General features: G+C 45.8%; 1 protein-coding gene across 2 annotated transcripts in view; it reads left to right on the forward strand.

Annotated features, from left to right (window-relative positions):
• LOC120957677 (protein limb expression 1 homolog) overlaps positions 1–18,879 on the forward strand; it is a 265,788-nt gene that overhangs the window by 221,934 nt on the left and 24,975 nt on the right. For both annotated transcript variants that reach the window (XM_049610215.1, XM_040379995.2), the window contains one exon: positions 9,977–10,783. In XM_049610215.1, coding sequence (XP_049466172.1) covers positions 10,387–10,783 — 397 coding nt within the window. In that variant the 5' untranslated portion in view covers positions 9,977–10,386. The remainder of the gene's footprint in view (positions 1–9,976; positions 10,784–18,879) is intronic.

Here is an 18,879-nt window from a genome sequence, read left to right on the forward strand (position 1 = left end):
GGGAATGTCGCGCACTGCCACGGTGCTACCGGCGATGGATGTATGTTTCCGGCATCGGACAGTGTGGAAACTTATCGCGCAGAAGACGCAAGCAAACAATCCCACGAGACAATCATCCACCGTACCGAGCAGCCCCTATCATCCCTCCCCGGAGCATGGTGTGGTGGCAACGAAACGATGAAAAATATGCGCACGGCCCCACCGAACTCACAGCGTCCGGGGCAAAGCAAACAAAAGCAGCAGCAGCGGCAGCAGCATACTTTGTCGCAAATCAAAAACGGACGAAGCGACGCGCAGGTTCCTTGAACTTGGTGCCAGATTTCGACCTCGATTCGGCTGGCCTGCATCGCTCCGCCATGTGTGTTGTATGCTACAGCCCGCGACGACCCCGGGTAATATGGTAAAGGACCGGCGCGCTTCACTACTCTTCTCATGTCGCCGCATGTTCATCTTTCATCCTCGTGCGCACATACACATTTTCCCCCATTCCCTCCTGACTGCGGCATGCTCCCGGGGCCCCTCATTTTCCACCACGCACAAAATGGGGTTGTGCGAAACTTTATCTCTCCGCAACGGGCAACAAACATCTATCGCCGAAAATGCTGTGAAACAATGCACGAAAAGACCAAAAAAACAAATGTGTAGCTCGCCAAAAAGGGCCAACAAATGGAGCGAAAGAAAGGAGGAGTGGGTATGATGGCAAGCCGCTGAACAAAAGGCTGCACTGGCTGCACCGAGAGGGGAAGGACGGTAACTTCGCCCAGGTATTATACATATTTTTATATATTATTAAAAAGAAAGACCAGTGCCGGATTCTACTCTATATAAATTATTGTTGTTATCGAACGCACTAAAAAAACCCCTTATACACTCTCAAGGGGTGATGCGAGACGAGGGACACACGCGCAGCTCCGGTCAACCCTTTGCCCCCCGTGACCGGCCGTAACGTGAAGGGACGGGAATCAAAAATGATATTAAGAGGAGCAAAAAACGGCCCTCTGACATGCATGTGCATATATTGCCGCGCTCGGCCAGAAGCGTGTACGCATCATGCAATCATCTTGCGTTCGGGGAGTGTAGCCAACTAACACCCCACTCCACTTCTGTCCCACCGTACCGATCCATTCCCCTCCCCGTGAGCTGGCGGCTTCTCGCGGGACACAGCCACCTTACACAGCGAACACAGCAAGCGCGACGCGCTGTCGCGTCAAGCTCGCGGGGGAAAGAGTGCCTGCCACCGTTTTGCCCTTGACGGCGCTGGTTTGTCGCGGAAAGATGCGCGCAATGTCCCCAAGAAGCTCGCATACCCCCCCCCCCCCCCCCCCCCTCTCCCATGCATTCCATCAGCACAATTTCGGTAACCGTTTTTCGTCGATCATGCACACCATCACGCTCCATAATGTGCCCCTCGATGCCTCGATGCTGCTGGTTTTGGACGGTTTTGGATGGTCCGAGTGGCCCAAAGTTGCAGAAGAAACGGTGGCAGAAAGAGTGCAGATGGAGGGTCGTTATCGTTTTGGGGGTAGGTTGCCAAAGGGATGCTAGCGTTGGTGGGGCCTTGGCTGCTTTGCCATTTGCTCCGGAAGTAGTGTGGAGGGCTCCCGGGGTGCTTCGTCACAATGAGGAGCATGCGGGAAGGAGGGCAGAACTTTCTGTTCTTCTGTTGGGCGTGTAACGCGCATCGATCCTTCTTCGATCGATCGGTCGATCTGACGAAATGATGTCGCCCCAAAAAAAAACACACACACAAAAAAGAGACTCAAAACAAGCGAGAGACACGAGCACTACTTGTTTGGCTGTATGATAAACGCAGTGCGCAGGTTGTTGCATTCTGGTTCGGCCCTGTTTTTTTCCCCCCGGTGTGTACCGTTGCCGGTGGTGAATGTTGGGCCCCGTATGGCAATGCAGCCGGGCGGGCAGTAAGGCAGCAAACTCCGATCAAAAAAGAGCGAGAGAAAAAGGACACATTGACGACCAAAAATCGTTTCTGTGTGTTGTGAGACAGGGTATTGGGGTCTTTTTTTCTGTTTCTGTTGGCCGAAAATATTGTGATGTATTCACAAACAATAACGATTGTAATAAACAAGAGCTGAAACATGCGGGCGCGGGTAATTGATTCAGCCACGGGGGGAGCCCGCGGGTGCGACATAAACAATGTAAATTGCCTCCAGGTATAGCCAATAAAATCGCTCGCAGTCGCATCCCATTACCCGACATCATCTGTTTGGCAATGGCACGTTTTTTGGGGGCAATGCAAATTTCGGTGCGATCATCGATGGCACAGGTTGAAGCCCCCGCAGTAGCGCAAACTGTTCGATGGGGGATTATGCCTTTTTTCCGGAATATTATTGCTTCATCGCGCCGCTTGTTTTTCCAATCTAATATAATGCTCCAACTTTTACCTTTGCACTCATTTTCCTATATTTGTAACTGTTGGAGTAGGGAGTAAAGCTGTGTTTGAACGTACATTCCAGTAGTAATCACACAGCATCCGCTCTCTTCAGAAACCAGACCGCAATGCGTGCAATTAAGCCGGGCCGCACTGGCTAGGTGTAGCGCGGGCACAGTGTGTAACTATTCTGCACACAGAGGGGATGAAGAAACAGTGCACTACAAAACCATTAGTGGCCTGCACAGCGAATCTATTGGGGCTGCTATCGGATCTCGGCGCTCTACACTATGCCCGGATGGGGCTGGATGGATTGTTCCAACGAGCGGTTTGAAACTACCTGCTATTAATCTGCTTTTCAATTATAAACACATTACATTAATGTGTTTTTGCCATTGAACACAAGGAAATGGAGCCAGGGCAGGGCAACAGTGGTTGTGTATGTGTGTGTGCAAACAACCAACAGCTTCCAAAGCGGCCCCGTTGGAAGCTGTTGGTTGTTTTGATAATTTTTCCACCCCTTCAACGACTGAAGACGGGATCGCTTTGTATCTGTTTGGATGTCGAGCATTTGTTTTCTTTTCTTTTTGTTTTGCTGCTTCTTGCGCGTCCAGTGACGTCCATCGATGGCAAACGCCGACGATTTGGGTTACGTCTGATGATGAAGCACAGCAGAGGAGTTGATCTATTAATGCACGCTTTAATATGCAAATGTGGTTGGCTTTCACTGACACCCGGGCGCCCAACACAAGGTGGTCACAAGCAAGTGGCCTCGCTTTCAAAGTTTACTTTCTTTGGCACGATGCAATTAGATGTATTGGTACGGGTGTGCACGGTGAAATCGAACCACGGAACGTATATTATTAAGTGTATTTTTAAGCCTAACTGTTTTGTTGAGAAAAAGAGGAAATTAAATATCCATTTGGTTTATGGTCTGATACAGGCGCGCAATGGCTTATACATTATCGCATTTTTATGGATGTCTGGGATACTGAGAATCTGTAACATTAGATTTACTCTAGCTTGGTCCTCCAATAGAGATATCGCGAGCATAGAGTTCACCGCTCTCATCTGTCATCATACTAGAAACACCTATGAGCATTATGTTTTTGTTGAAATTGTGATTCAATTTTAATTTCAACAAACAACAGGTGGTTTGTTAACTACGATTTCTTTGGGACACATTTGAAATCTTATACTACAGCCGTTGGCTGTTGCAAAATTTTGCGTCAAAGTCCTTAACTTGATAGTTTTATGTGAAACATTCAAGACGAAATGCTACAAAATGCTTTCCAAGTTAGAAGACTCGATTGGAGCATTCAAAATCGAGTAAAAACCGCAATATTTTTACTACTTGTTATTGATTTACTGACTGCTACTTCAATCTCTTGTTGGCCTACTCACGATAGACCACGTCGATGTGATATGGCCCGGTCAACAATAATTCTCCAGGATGCTCGATCCCTGGCTGCAGTCTCCTATCCGTGTAGACACCCGATTTCCGACAGGTCTCGCTTCACCTGGTGCAGCTATAGAGTTCGCTGAGCTTCCCTACGCTCTATGCCGAACTGAGGATCTCTGTCGAACTCCATGATCGAACTCAACAAAATCCATACTTCAATCGACAAAATCTGAAAAACAAAGCTTAAAAATTTTATAAAAATGTCTAAACAATTCGGTTGACTTGTAGCAAAACATGGATACCTTGAGGATAAATATTTATGACGTTGTGGTCAACTATAGCCGTCTAGGCGCTAGATTACACATACTGTCAAAAATTAGTACATTAGAGTCAAACATTCATTCATTTAAAGCAAAATTTTGCTGCAATGATTTAAATATAGGAATGATCGTGTTAGGTCCTAATGTCAAAGCACCAGCCTACAGAATAAAAACTGTTGCTCAACTGTGATGGCTAGTTTTGCACATCCAACCAGCTTTGAATTTAGGCTGAGGCATCTAAAGAAAACTTGGCGTTGACCACTAATTAATCACAATTCCCAATTTTCGGCGAAGTGTCAAACGTATGACGAAATCTGGATGTCCACGACCAGGAAAAAATACATTGCATCCCAGCTTTCTTTCAACGCACGCGACAAAATAATACCATCATCTACAGCTAATTTCCATCTGCGCAATATCTCCACCGCGTTAAAAACGTCCACTTCAACATGTTTCCCAGCATTTGCAGATCAAAACGTTTTAACGCGAAAGATCTTGCAACCAGAGTTACAAAACACGTACACGAGTCCTTGCCAAAGTCCAAATCACGATCGCCGAGTGGTCCCGGAAGGCCGGGACGAGAATAGCGAAAGTATAGATGGAGTCGTACCAGCAGATAATCTTAACAATGACACACTCTACATTCCATTCTCTGTCGCATACGGTCCTCAAGCAGAATCATGCGAACGCAACCGCAACAGAGCACACACACGTAAAAAATCCTCACTGTGTGCCCAGTCGCTTAGTGCTGCACTACGTGTTTGCTGCAGTACATGCACCGGTTTTTGCCTGCGCCTAAGATGATGATGATGATGGTGATGATGGTCCCCACCAGGTCTCCCATGAGGATGAGGTGAAGAAAACTCGGCAACAACTTCTTCAACCAGTCGCCGAAGGACTGAAGGGACAGGTGCCTGGGAAAAAGGGGAATGGAAGCAGGTGAAGCGAAGGAATGGAAGGTGGGAGGGGGACCGTAATTTGTTCATTCTGTTGCCTGGGAGACATCGGTGGACACCGGAGAGTGTTCCAGCTTTTCCTCCCCGCCCATTCGCTTCTCCGCGCTGCTGGACTCGCTGTGTTTCGCGCTACCAACAAACACAGAGTGTGCGCGCTGGATAGGATCGCACTGAAGAGTCCGCGCGGGACCTACCACACGATTGGGATTGGGGCGCACTCTTGTAGAGTGTAAGTGCGCATCCCAGACACAACACCGTGTGGTTTTCCACTGGATTCTAGTCCAACTCCAAGTATCGAATGATACCCTCCTGATCAGGTACAACCCGGCACTCTGTCACACAAAGCTCTGACCAGTCTAGGGAGTACAGTCCGGGGGGGAGGGGGCCAGGGTGCAAACGCGTCGTGTGCTATAATTTTCCATTTAAAATCATATTTATCAACTTCGGTGTTCCTGCCACTCTCCACTCTGGAGTCCAGGCTCGATGCTCTCGGCATGCCCTCTACTCCCAGGCTGCTGGGAGGGTGGCAGTCGACCGGACTAGACTGTCCGGAATCTATAGCTACAATTCGTCACAGTTCCATTTGAATCAAATATGGCACAAACATGGCTGCTAAAATATGCGGACGTTTTTTTTTTCCTTCTCCCTTTACTTCTTCTTTTTGATTTCTCTCTTTCTTTCTGCGCGCCACACGTACAGCTAAACGGGACGGAGCTGCAGAACCGGCTGGCTTTACTCCTTTTTTTTCTCCTCTTTCGAAAGGTGTGATTATTTGCACCGGGGTGCTGGACTAGTTCGTTTGGCTTCCCACCACAGTGACATTTGCGGTGCTCGGTGCGGTAGGACGCCCCTGGATTGACTCGCAACGTCAGCCGGACCTGCCGTATGACTCGCGCATTACGCAGCGCAAAACTACGCAAGCTGCCAGGGCTGCCGTAATTGATGAAGTGAGACTTTCCGGGCTCCGAGAATAGAAAGATTGATTTCGTTTTAATTCATCTTCCCGGGGTGGGGCGCGCGTCTAGGCGCGCGTTCCCAGCACCCGGAGCCGGTGGACTCCGGTGCGCTCCAGTGCCATGGATGCCATTCCGCGGATCCGCGACCGGCGGGTCGGATACGATAACAACTTGGCCCATAAATTGTGACCATATTCTGCGCTCGCGCTAGTAGTGAAATACGAGTGCTTGAAGCTGCTGCTGCTGTTGGAACTGAACTGAGGCAGCAATGCAATGGCCAGAGAGAGAAAAAAAAGGGCCAGGGCAGGAGGAGCAGCAGCAGCAAAATACAACTCAAAACCGGAACCAGTGGTTCTCCGCACACCACCGTCCAGCGGGCCACCGGGGCGCGCGAGACCTGTCTGCGGTTTGTCGTCGGTGGCGTCAAACCGCCGCGCGAGGTGTTTGTACAGCGCGGCCGTGCGAATATCATCGGCTGTTGTGCCATGTCTAATTCATGCAATCTTTTTGTGCCCATTTGGACGCACTCGGCGCTGGGCGGATAAAACGCTGCGGAAAGGTTCGATGTACCCGCGATGTTTCCTAGGGAGGATCACGGTCACCCACCTCCTTGTCATCCCAGTCGTACTCCCGGGGGGGAGGGAAGATGATTACTCGCAAATTCTTTTTCACACGCAATCCCCCCGCCCATTCCACCCTCTCTCCGGCAGCAGAAATACACCGAACGCGAAACCCTTTTGCGCCCAGATGGTTTCGGAGCGTGCCAGTGCACGCGAAACCTCACCACTCTCTGCCCTGCTCGATTTGCCGTTTGCGCACATGGACCCGGGTTTCGTTTGCGCACTGCTCGCCCGTTAGAAATCGGTCGGTCGGTAGGTTTGTGGCGAGTTTTGGAATGTCGGTCGGGCCATGCTCCTCCGGACCATCATCGGACCTAATGAAGTCTTAATGAGGCGATCCTGATCATATTTTTAATGAGCAAAAAAGCATACGAGAAGTCCCCCCTTTGCACAGCAGCCACTCTTCCGCCTCTTTGGCGAGCAGAAAACCGAACCGAACAGCTCGTCACAGCCCACTAATGGCAGTGTGTCATGGTGTTGCTGCTGCTGCGCCGACCTCTTGCGTATCACGCTCGCACAGGAGCCCGCCAGCAGGAAGCAGTAGAGATGGTGGAAGCGGCCGCAACAACATCAACAGAACCGGGCAGCATCAACTTCAGTATTAAGTGCGGGAGCCGCACATCAACGCCTTGGCGAGTGCTAGAAAACGGAAATCCATAAATAAGGATTAAAACAAACGTGTTCGGATCCAGGGGTGGCAAGCGGAGGATGGCTGGGCGGGGGGGGGGAGCTTTTGATGCGTCCCTGTCGACGAGCGTAAGAGCGTAAGACCTAGACCACGCAAGGCGCCCCAGTAGTAAGTCACGACTTTGACGCTGGCGACATCGCTGAAAATCGCGCTCCACACCTGAGATAGCTCACCTTTCCGCGCGAAGAATGCACCTTCTTTTGCCGCACCGGCCCCTTGAAGGATAACGGATGTTCTCGGTTCGGACATGCGTTTCCTCACGCCGTGCATCAGCGTAACTAAATATGTTACCAAAAGCCAAAATTTAAGCCCTTCCTCATACCTGCACCTTATCAAGTTGCTAATGTACAGCGACCGGGAACATTCATTTGCAGGTTTTCTTTTCAGGCGGAATACATGTTTCGAAACAAAAGTACTGTGTGTGTGTGTTACGAATGATATATGGGATGGCACACGGCAATTGAACGTAAAGCTGGGATCGATTTTTACTGTATGTAATACAGTATTTTGATTTTGATGGCAACAACGGCAGTATTCAGAAATAAATAATTGATGTTATTCATTCATTTGTACTGAGGTTTTGAGCCTAAAATTTCGAGCGCATCTTGGAAGAATTATGGTACAACTATTATTACTTGTACCACATTTCGTATGTGTCGTGGCAATAGCTATATAAAGCATTCAATTTGCGTGAAGTTGGACCTAAAAAGAAATCCAATCTGATAATGTTTATTTCATATTTTTGAATAATGTCTACGTTTAAACCACGTAAGAAAGGAAATTTTCCTATAGAAACAGTCTAATTATGGACAATTGCATTGAATATTCTAATATTCCAGCTAGGATTCTAAGACACTAATGAACCCGTGTTGTGTATGTAACGCAGTTTTAACTCGTCTTATTGATATCTAGATTACAATATTTCGATCGATACATTAAAAATCACCTTTTAGCTTTAATGACACTCTTGTCCTCAATTGATAATCGATCGTAAGCTACCAACATACATACATAACATAGATAATGTTAAGATAGTTTGTTGAAGTTGCTTAGGCCTCTACAGAGGTCATGCAAATAATGGTGTTAAATAAAAAAATAAAAAAATATGAATAAATAAACTTTAACATACCATGGTTTTTTATAAAACTCATCCATTTGAAATGTAAACACGAACATGAATGGTCTGTTGATAGGAGTATACGCAAACACAATATAACAATTCTCTGAGACTCGTATCAAATTACCCATGTCATACTGCAAATTTTATGTACTAAATAGTGCACTATGCCACGGCTCTATGTGACAGCCCTTAGGTACATTTATACTACACGACTGAAAACTTCAACAAACTTTGAAACCATCATATCCACTTAAAAGCAGAGATCTAAAAATACACTGCATTTAATAGAACCTTTCAAAATATTACAATCAAAGATTACTGGCATCTAAAAACGAGATAGACAGGCAGTAAGAGCTACTCGAAAAAAAATATCTAAAATCTGATCGATTGCTCTTGATGAAGACTCACCGGAAAAAGTTATTTTAGAAATAATTGTCGAGCAAGAATACTACTGTCTAAACCAGGGGTCTCCAAACTACTCCCGCCGGCCCTATGCGGCTCGCGATGATTACATAAAGAATAATGTAAATATCACATTAGTTTGACAATTTTCATCAACATTTTGATATCAACCCGCCAACACGGGTGCTTCCCTCGCCGCAGTGTGACCACTAATTTGGTGGAGTTTGTATCTCACTGCCATGCTGCATTCGTTTCGGGAGCCCAGATGGATGTCATCTATACTGACTTTAAGGCCACCTTTGATCAGGTGATTCACCGCTTGCTGTTGGCGATGCTTGCTCGACTTGGTTTTTCTACTCCTTTAGTGGAGTGGCTCGAATTTTACCTCGCCAATCGTCGATATCGCGTCAAAATTGAAAGCATGATATCTAAGGAATTTGTGAGTAGTGCCACAGGGTAGTAACCTTGTACCATTGCTGTTTTATCTATTTTTCAACGACGTTACTACTGTAGTAAGTTAATGGTGTTATGGTGATTGTCTTGTCCTGCAGTCATCGATCGACTTTTACTCTGACTTTACACATTTTACACTACGACTATTTTGACTGGAACTCCTAATGTTACCCAGTTTGTTTTGCTGTGATACTTTTTGTTATTTATTTTGTGCTGATGTTCCAATGTACTGTGATGCTTTCTGTTGTATATTGCTCCCGTAGACATCTAAATATGATCAGTGATAAGGCTGCAATGATGACCAATCAGTTAATAAATAAAATAAACATTAAATTTAACTAGACCAAGACAAAATATCAAGCTACAATAATATAAAAATGTAGAAGACCTCATTACTAACGGTAACGCCAAAATGGCTCTCAGCAACATTATTTACGAAGCAATGCGGCCCGCGAACTGAAAAGCTTAGAGACCTTGAAGCTTGGAGCTTGCATATGAAACGGAAAATCATTTGTTTTATGATTGTTTGAATATATGTATGCTAACATTTTTATTTCTTTATCTCACCCAGTATATGTTTTATTTATTTACACGCATGCTAAATAGATCGTTACCATCTCATAAGCATTTTAAAATTACTGATACCATCATTTTGTTCATTTCATTTCAGCAAATATGACCGTGCTACATCTGCATGATATCTCTGGTATCTCCATAGTGTAAAAATGTGTAAAGTTGGTTGAACGCCCGCAAGTGCAGCCCACGCTCAGTAATGTGTGACCCGCACAACTATCCCGCGATCCGGTGATGTACATTTAATCGCTTGTATGCAGCGCGCCTTGTTACTGTGTAATATTACTTAGCGTTTTAGGGTGGAGAGTGTTCTAGTGTGTTTGTTTGTTTGTTTGTTTGTTTGATTGTGTTTTTAATTGTTATAGTTACACCCCTACCCCCTCCCTCATTCGCTACCGGTCGGTGAAGCAATGTGCAGCCCAGTAGTAGTATGCCTAGTCTAGCGTCGCGCGCGGCCGCACAGTACGTTGTTGAGAGGCTGCAGTCGAACGTCCGCCGCGTATTGCGATGCACAAGGTCAGCACCCTACCGACCGGAACAAGAATGAACCAGCATCAAAGTGACCTAGTGACCTCAGTGACCGTATCGAAAGGAAGTGGTGCCGCCGGGGCACAGATCGGGCCGAAATCTGCGCACGCTGCCAATGCACCGAACGGTGCGTCCACGCTCAACAACAACAATCTGAGCAGCAAAAACAAAAACCCTTCCGCCCAGCCGAACTCGCCGGACAGTGTCATACATATGACCAACGTGAGCGTGCCGCCGAAGCTGCTCGTGCCGAACGGGAAGAGTCAGGCCCCGGCCGTACCGTCGGCACCGGACGCGCGGGCCAAGCAGGTGCTGAAGGAGGCGGTCGATGCGGTTGTAAATAGTTTTGCCAAACACACGCAAGGATACGGGCGAGGTAAGCATGTTTGCTGTTTTAGATAGTTTATTTTAACGATCATACATTGCCTACGACGCAGTTTTTTAACACAATACTAACAACGATCAAGGTACCAAAAGGTTGGTATGTGCTCGATCTCCAAAATCAAAATGGTACGATCGCGAAGGGAACGTATAGCTACACAAATCGGGTTAATTACGGTCAGTGACTCTTTCGTCAAGCACAACCGCTATCTGACGTATCAGCCTCACAATGAACCGTCAAAATAATGCATTTTGGACGTCGATCGGACCGGGCAGTGATGCGCTGCCGCCGTTGATCATTACTCATTATGACAGCGATATTTGGGGCATTGCATTCGGTTGGATCGATTGTGCTTAATTTCAGGATGCCTTTATCATCCTTAAAGGGGGGGAGCGCAACAACTGCACACAAAGGTGCAAGCTAAGGGCAAGCTCATCAGAACCGTTCCATCCTGCCCCGGCGGGCCTGTGCATCGGTCCGCCGGGACCGGTACTCTGCACCTCTATCGCATAAAGAATGGCCAGCGAATCCATTATCCGGGCTGGCGAATGATTACTTTTCATAATTTTTGGAAACTCATCGTCAGCTTCCGCGACGCTCCGCTCCGGGCAGGAGCTGGAAATTGAATGCCCTTTCTACATGGCAGCCGGTGCAAGCCGCCGTGCCAATTGGTACAGCCGAAGAAAAAAAAGCAATATTTCAGATGGCTATTCATTCAGTGGCCCGCAACCACAATTGAAGGCGCAATTGGTACCGATGTACCGTTCGTTACCCAATGTCCCAACGCCTCATCAGGTGCATACACACACACACACACCGTAGGCCGGTACGCAAGGTGCACAACATCAACCTCCAAAAGCAGCAAGAAGGAAAAAAGGGGTGCAAGCATTTTAAATAAATCTTTTCAAATAGCACAATACATCATTGCCAAATCCCCACCCGTTCGCCCGAGCGAGTGCGCTAATTTTTGTGTGCGTCGTCCAGGACGACAGCAGATGCCAAAACCCATCAGCAGTCCTGAGAGCGCGCGCACTCGCAAGGGTAATGCACTCCCGGACAAACGGTACAGAGCAAGAAGAACTAAACCAAACAACAAAAAAAACATCCTTCCTTTCAAAACATCTCCCATTGTGCATGACGAAAGGGCTACAATGTTGCCCACATGCTGCACAGACACTTGCCAGGCACAATGAGGCACAACCGTGCCACTACTCCCTCAACTACCGGAGGAAAGCGCACCAAAAAAAAAACAACGCTCTCGTCACCCGAAACCGCAACACATCAACCAATGTCGATTCGCGGCGGCTCGTCCTTAATGCAACCGCGAGTTCAACGGTCCACTATGGCACATTGTCACGGGGTGAAAATTGCATTTTTTGTTGTTGTTGTTGTGGCCAGGAAATGATGGAAGTAGCTGCAACCGCTTTCGCGAGCACCCTACACTACACTACTTTTGGCCAATTTCAGGCGATGGTTTGGTTGCTTTATCGGTGCATATTGGTGCTTCTCCCATGGCGCAAACGTACCAAAATATTTAAAAAAAACCAGGACACTCCTTTCGGTCCCTCGATGGCAATCGGCACCCGGCAGCGTACGGTACGAACGGAATCGGCGCACAAAGAAATCGGCGAGTCATTATTTTGGAAAGCTTAGTCATCAATCATTATTTCGAACAAAATTTAAACTTAAAACCCTTTTTTGATGCATGCGAAACGGGAAGGAGGAGGAGGTGCACAACAGTACAAAAGGGATATGGTGGAACCTGCGAAGACACGGTTCTTCCTATCTATTTATCTTACCTCTTGCCCGTGTGGGATACGTGGCAGAATTGCTTTTGAAATGCATTTTTTCGGTGTGCAACGGTGGTGTGTGCTCTTCCAGCTGCTTGTACACAAAAAGGCATTAGCATCATCGTAATCGGACCATGTGAGCAAAAACAATTTCAGCAAGCAGAAACCCACGGCGGACGCACCACCGCAAGGTGCAAATTGGTGCAACGGAATCGAACCGTCCATCGCGGTTTTGGGGCGAGCGAATGTGCGCCCCGATTTACTAAGATTCCTCCCAGTAATTAATTTAGATTGCCAAAAAAAAAGAAACGAGAAATCGAGCCCCGGCGAGCTTAATGGAGAATGTCAAGAGTCATTTTTTTACTTCATTCAGAAATCATTCACCTCGCGTACATTTGAAAGCATTGCATTGTCCATTTTGGCAAAACTAAGGGGGATGGGGGTTTTGTCAAAAGCTACCGTACGTCCGGAAACATCCAACGATACCGGTTAACGCCCGTCAGCAGCGACAACTCTGATGGTGGGCCTAAAAGCAGTGCTGAGCGTGCTGACTAGTAGCTGCAATTAAGGCTGCCGATCTAATAAGGTTGGTCAAGTACTGGAGGCTGGGTGTGTGTGTTTTCCCCCCATTTCTGAATCTTCTGCTTTGAGCGACTGTTTGGTGAGCAGTACAAATGTTTCTCCATTTGTAACAGTAACATTGACAAATGCGCGATGCTTATCGATCGAGCGGGAAAGTATGCTTAATTGCAGCTCGTTTGCATTACTGGCTTTGCAGTTGTGGTATAATTGAAAACAATGAGTAATGGTGTGGAGTAATATTACTCAGGGATAGCAAATGTTCAACAAATGCCATTTGTGACGTGTGACTTGATGGTTTTTAATGTGTAAAGGATGATTCGGTTTTTGTGCAATTTTGATTACAGAATTCAAGCATAATGAATTCTCAATATTAGAGTGAATGCATCCTCTCCTTAATGAATCTTCCATATTTTAAACGATGTCAAACAAATCGCAAATATTCTCGTAAATAATAGTTTGTTTACAAAGGATCAAACATTATTTTATGACATTAAGCACTGCCACTGAAAACACAAAATTTGAGAGCACGAGGTAAGATGGACATACGATATTGAATCCCTTCACTACTCTATAGCAGGGGTCTCCAAACTACGGCCCGCGGGCCGCATGCGGCTCTCAAGAGCTTATAATGCGGCCCACGATGACTTTGCCAGAGTTAATATAAATATTACGTTATTATGACTTATTCAAATAAAAATGTATTTTTTACTTTTCTTAGATAAAAATCAAGCTTTAGTATCACGAAACTGTATTAGTATCGTTAGTATTTTGTTGTAAAAACAAGATTTAAACGTTCACTCATCATTTAAAGGTAGCGTCAAATGGCCCTCAATATAGTTATTTTTGCAGCAATGCGGCCCGCGAGCTGAAAAGTTTGGAGACCCCTGCTCTATAGTATAAATTGCCTTAATACATACAATTGGTGCATGAAATGATTTGGGACGCAATTTGATGTTTTAAACATTTATTTTGAAACTGCATAAATTAGAATTAATACAACGGACGTATTACTATACACAGTTTTTCCTATCTAAAGAAGAACTAAGACTGAGCGAACCTAACCAAGAATTAATGTAAAACTATGGTGCCAGGATCTGGGCCGGTCTGGTGGTACAGTCGTCAACTAGTACGACGTAACAGCATGCCCGTCATGGGATCAAGTCCCGAATGGACCTAGAACTATCCTGCTATGGTAATAATAAGTCACTGTAAGCCAAGCTCACTTCACTAAGTGGATACAGGCAGGCCTTGACCGAGCGGTTGTTGTGCCAAAGAAGAAGAAGAAGATGGTGCCCGGATAATTTCAAGATCTTTTGCTTTTGAGGAAACCTAAAATTATATCACTTATTCAATGAGAGCGGCTATGAAATATGGTGAAAATGATGCGTTAAGGAAATGTATGAGACAGCATTTAAAGCCTTTTTTCGAGTACTTAAATCTTTGAGACAAAGCAGATCAATTTCAAGGTTACAATTAGCGACTTCGAATGTACGTAAGCCTAAAAATGCACAGATGTTCACGTAAATCGCTTCTTGGTGTAAAAGAAGATGATTTTCAAATTTTAGCATCAACCAAGCGTACTCGTGCTATTCTATATTACGGTCTATGCGGTCATAGCGTCGTCCTTTCACAAAGTTTCAAAAATTATTTGTACTACGTAATGGAACAGTCAGCGTTTGCTACGAGGAATGGTTCTGATGGGAATACAGGGTTTCACACTTTATCTCAAGACCGCGGGACCCCTTCCCGAATCTGTCTTAGTCAAAGCCAAGACTGCGGTATGATGCTTGAAAACGTTGATGATTCCTGAATTCATCGGATGCAATGCTGAATCTGCGGCACATTTCTCGAAACACACTGGTCCGCGTCGAGGACATGCGGTCAAATATTTTTTTACACGGATAACCTTTGTGTACATCAGTGTACTGAAAACAGTGAATTATTTTTTCGTGTTTTTACCAGAAAAGATGATTTAAACAGTTTAAACTACTTTCTTAACACTTGTAAATATTTTAATTAAACAAATATGCATTCACTCATTTTATTAAATTGTCTTTTTTGGTAAAAAAACGAAAAGGATAATTGAGTGTTTCTAATAGACTGATGTACACAAAGGTTATCCGTGTAAAAAAATATTCGACCGCATGTCCTCGGCGCGGACCAGTGTGTTTCGAGAAATGTGCCGCAGATTCAGCATTGCATCCGATGAATTCAGGTATCATCAACGTTTTCAGGTATCATCAACGATTTCAAGCATCATACCGCAATCTTGGCTTTGGCTAAGACAGATTCGGGAAGGGGTCCCGCGGTCTTGAGATAAAGTGTGAAACCCTGTAAAACTTCGACCAGAGCCTGATTGTCTAACATTTGAACCATTTCCGGTGGTAGCTAGGCATTCTAGGCATGGTCATATTACTTCATGCTCCCATACAAGTGTTTGTCATACGCGTCGACAGTTGATGCTCGTTTATAGTTGATTCAATCCGTTTGATATCACCCGAGAGAACTTTTTTCAATGAATTACAAGATTTTTTCACATGTTGTTGATAGATTTATTGATGTTGGGAGGTGAACTTTTACTTGCCTACCCTGATCTCGTCATTTCATTTGACGGTCTCGTCATAATCCATGCATTTGATATCTCTTCAAGGTGAAGGTCTCCCTAACGCGAATATTTTCGAAGCTGCATTTGCGATTTGGCAGCCTAAACGCTCTATCAAGATATTTTAAAGAGAACAGGTTGTTGCTAGGTTGCCATTTTCAGCTCGATTGTGACAGTGTCATGAAAAAGTGTTTACAAACAAACGGGTAATGGGTAAAGCGGAAAAGAAGACAAATTATATAAAGATTATTGTAATGCTTCAATTTCCTGCGGTAAATCACTCATGGAAGTCATTTGGAACATAAGATCAAAAAGATGTGATTATCATTCTTAGTAATCATAAGAAGAAATCATGTGGGTCACTTCTGTATTCAGAAACATTGATCCACGAATCACTACCGTTTGCAACGGTCTTGCCGGAGGGATCAAAAGCTTATCAGTCATAAAACACCACAGTACATGTTCCAATACGATATGAGAAGTCCTATCAACTTTAATTAACCGTTTAGAGAAAAATGTAAACATCCAATCGGTACACACAGGTACAATACACATGCCTTCTTCCTTTGCTTATAATTCGGCGGAGAATGATAAATGAGATCCTTGGGTTGTATCAGCCATATAATATTCTAATTTCAAAGACCTTGCTCTCTATGGTGAATATTTTTATGACGGTTCACAAAAATATTAGTCCAGGTATGCCATATGTATTCCCTTTGGTTTCTTAGATACTTCATAGCATCACTTTCATTTTGTTTTCCCCAACATGAATATCTCTCTAAGCTGACGGTCGCTTGAAGATTCACCTTAGAGAGATTTCACTGTATGTATGAACTGTTTATGATGATACCTGAAACCCAACACTGGAGCGTTGGATAATGTAATGACCTTCAGTTGATAGCCCGAATTGTTCCGAAGTTATGTTGTTTTTTCATGAACGGGTGCTTCAAATCTCATTCGACAATGTCAGATTGGTTCTTAAAGTTTGTTATTAAAAAGACAACGTGAAACAGCGCAAATAGATGCAAAGAAAATGTTGATTGGATGTCCAACTTTAACATTGAAAGCTCTGCTCTTTGTTAGAACTTTGTATTATAATACGTAGCAAACGCATTTCATAGTTTTCTACCCTTAAAAAAACAATTAGAAAGTAGTGCAGACGCTTTACAAAAAAAAAACACACACACTCACACACACTTAAAAAAGGGACCCATAATTCATCATTTCACTAACCTACATTTGCTTGGCTACATCTCGAATCGCACCCCTACCTGGTTCTACCTACGCAGCAAAAGGTAGCCTTTTATTGTGCGAATTCGTTCCACATATTATCAACTCGGGCACGTTGCGTTCTGCACCAAGAGCGAAGTGGCTGCTTCTTCCCCCCGTTGCCCCCTCCTGTTGCCCGTCTCCCTGCAATGAAGACCCCGGCAGCCCCGACCGAAACCCGGACCACAAAGCGCTTGAGAAGTTTATATCTTACCCCTTGAACTGCTTCATAACTTAACGCCGGCCGGCACCGAACACGGATCCACGGATCCAAACAAAACAACAACCGAAGCAAAGAGGATGACGGGGTAGGAGAGGAAGTATACAGCGGGAGTATTTTTCGCATCCGGCTTGCCCGCGCTCGCCGTTGGGCCGATGTGAGAGATGTGAAACATCTTTCACAATCCCCCACCCCCCACCCCCTTTTTTGGCTCCACACCTTTCTTCCTGTACTACACACAGACCTTCCTGCCAGCATTCTCAAAAGGGCGGACGGATGGCGACGCACAAACCCCGCGGTAAGTCGGGAAGGTTTCGCAAAGATTTTAATAAACAAAATCGGCGTGCGAATCGCACGCAGCAGCAGCAGCAACACAGCGTTAAGCAAGGGCCTATGGGGTCTGGGACCGCCCGAATGTGGGGTGGGGCGGGGGGGGGGAGGTTGTGTTGCTGATAAACCCTCCCCTAGGTCCACCGCGGCGCGTATCGAATCTCGCCGGCCGTCTCCCTCCCGGGTTCCAGCTTACAGCCCGCAGGTAAAACAGTGAGTTATCTTCTCGATTTACCGTTACCTCTGCGTTCAATCAAGATTTCGGTAAGGGAGCCTGCCCCGCCACCTTCACAACACAAGGGATGGGGACACAGCGCACCCCGTCCCCAAAGAGGAAGGAGGGTGGTGCTGCGAACGCAAAACGACGAAAATATGCGTGCGCCTTATGCTGCAAGCGTTGCAACATGGGGACAGCAAGACAAGAAAGAGACAGTGAAAGAGAGAGAGAGAGAGAGCTTACGCGAGATGCGCACCTGGATCCGGTAGAGGGTTGTCACCGTCACGATCGCAATCGCCCTCTACAGCACAACACAACCGGGGAGCAGGGCTGGTGCTCCGATTGGCTGGAACAACACAAAATCTGTACAGCTCCAGATATGGACAATCGTGTCCTTTTTCCTTCTTCTTCTTCTTCTTGCTTCACCCTGCTCCATTTGCTGGCATTGTACGGTGCTCGCGCACACTACATCAAATATTTTAATCGGTTGTCCCATTATTGATTGTTTATGATATTCGTCATATTTTACCTCGCGCCTCGCGCAAGATGCAGCGTGCGTTGTGCGTCGCGGGTTTTCCTTCCCGTGCACGAGACCGTACCGCGTTTTTCCCTTGTGTTCCGCCCTCTTTCCCGAGTCGCACACGGTAGGATGCACGGAGGTGATGCATTAACATTTTCGTTCCACCGAATAAACCATTCGCCCCGTGTCTACTGTACTTCTTGTGTGTGTGCTGCTCTGGAGCTCTGGACAGCTTGAGGATGGCAAGCGGACCATGCAAATGTTAATAGGCCTCATCTAAAGGACATGTGGTGATAATTTTGGATTGACAAACCTTTACAGCTCGCTCTGCACGCTGCTGCTGTGTGGTGGGGTTCGTTGACACTGGACCATGTTTTGTTGGCCGTGTTCAACCCGTACCGTGGCCTTAATGCTCGTTTCGTGTTGATCCCCCCAGAGTATGTTTTTAGTCGTGAATGTTCTTTTTTATATTTTTATAAATCGTTTGCTACAAAAATTACACATCCTTCTACAACAAAACTAAGTATTCGCATCCAAAAAAACAACCTCAAAATCCCTTC

This window comes from Anopheles coluzzii, chromosome 3 (genome assembly GCF_943734685.1).
Source record: "Anopheles coluzzii chromosome 3, AcolN3, whole genome shotgun sequence".
NCBI classification, from domain to species: Eukaryota; Metazoa; Arthropoda; class Insecta; order Diptera; family Culicidae; genus Anopheles; species Anopheles coluzzii.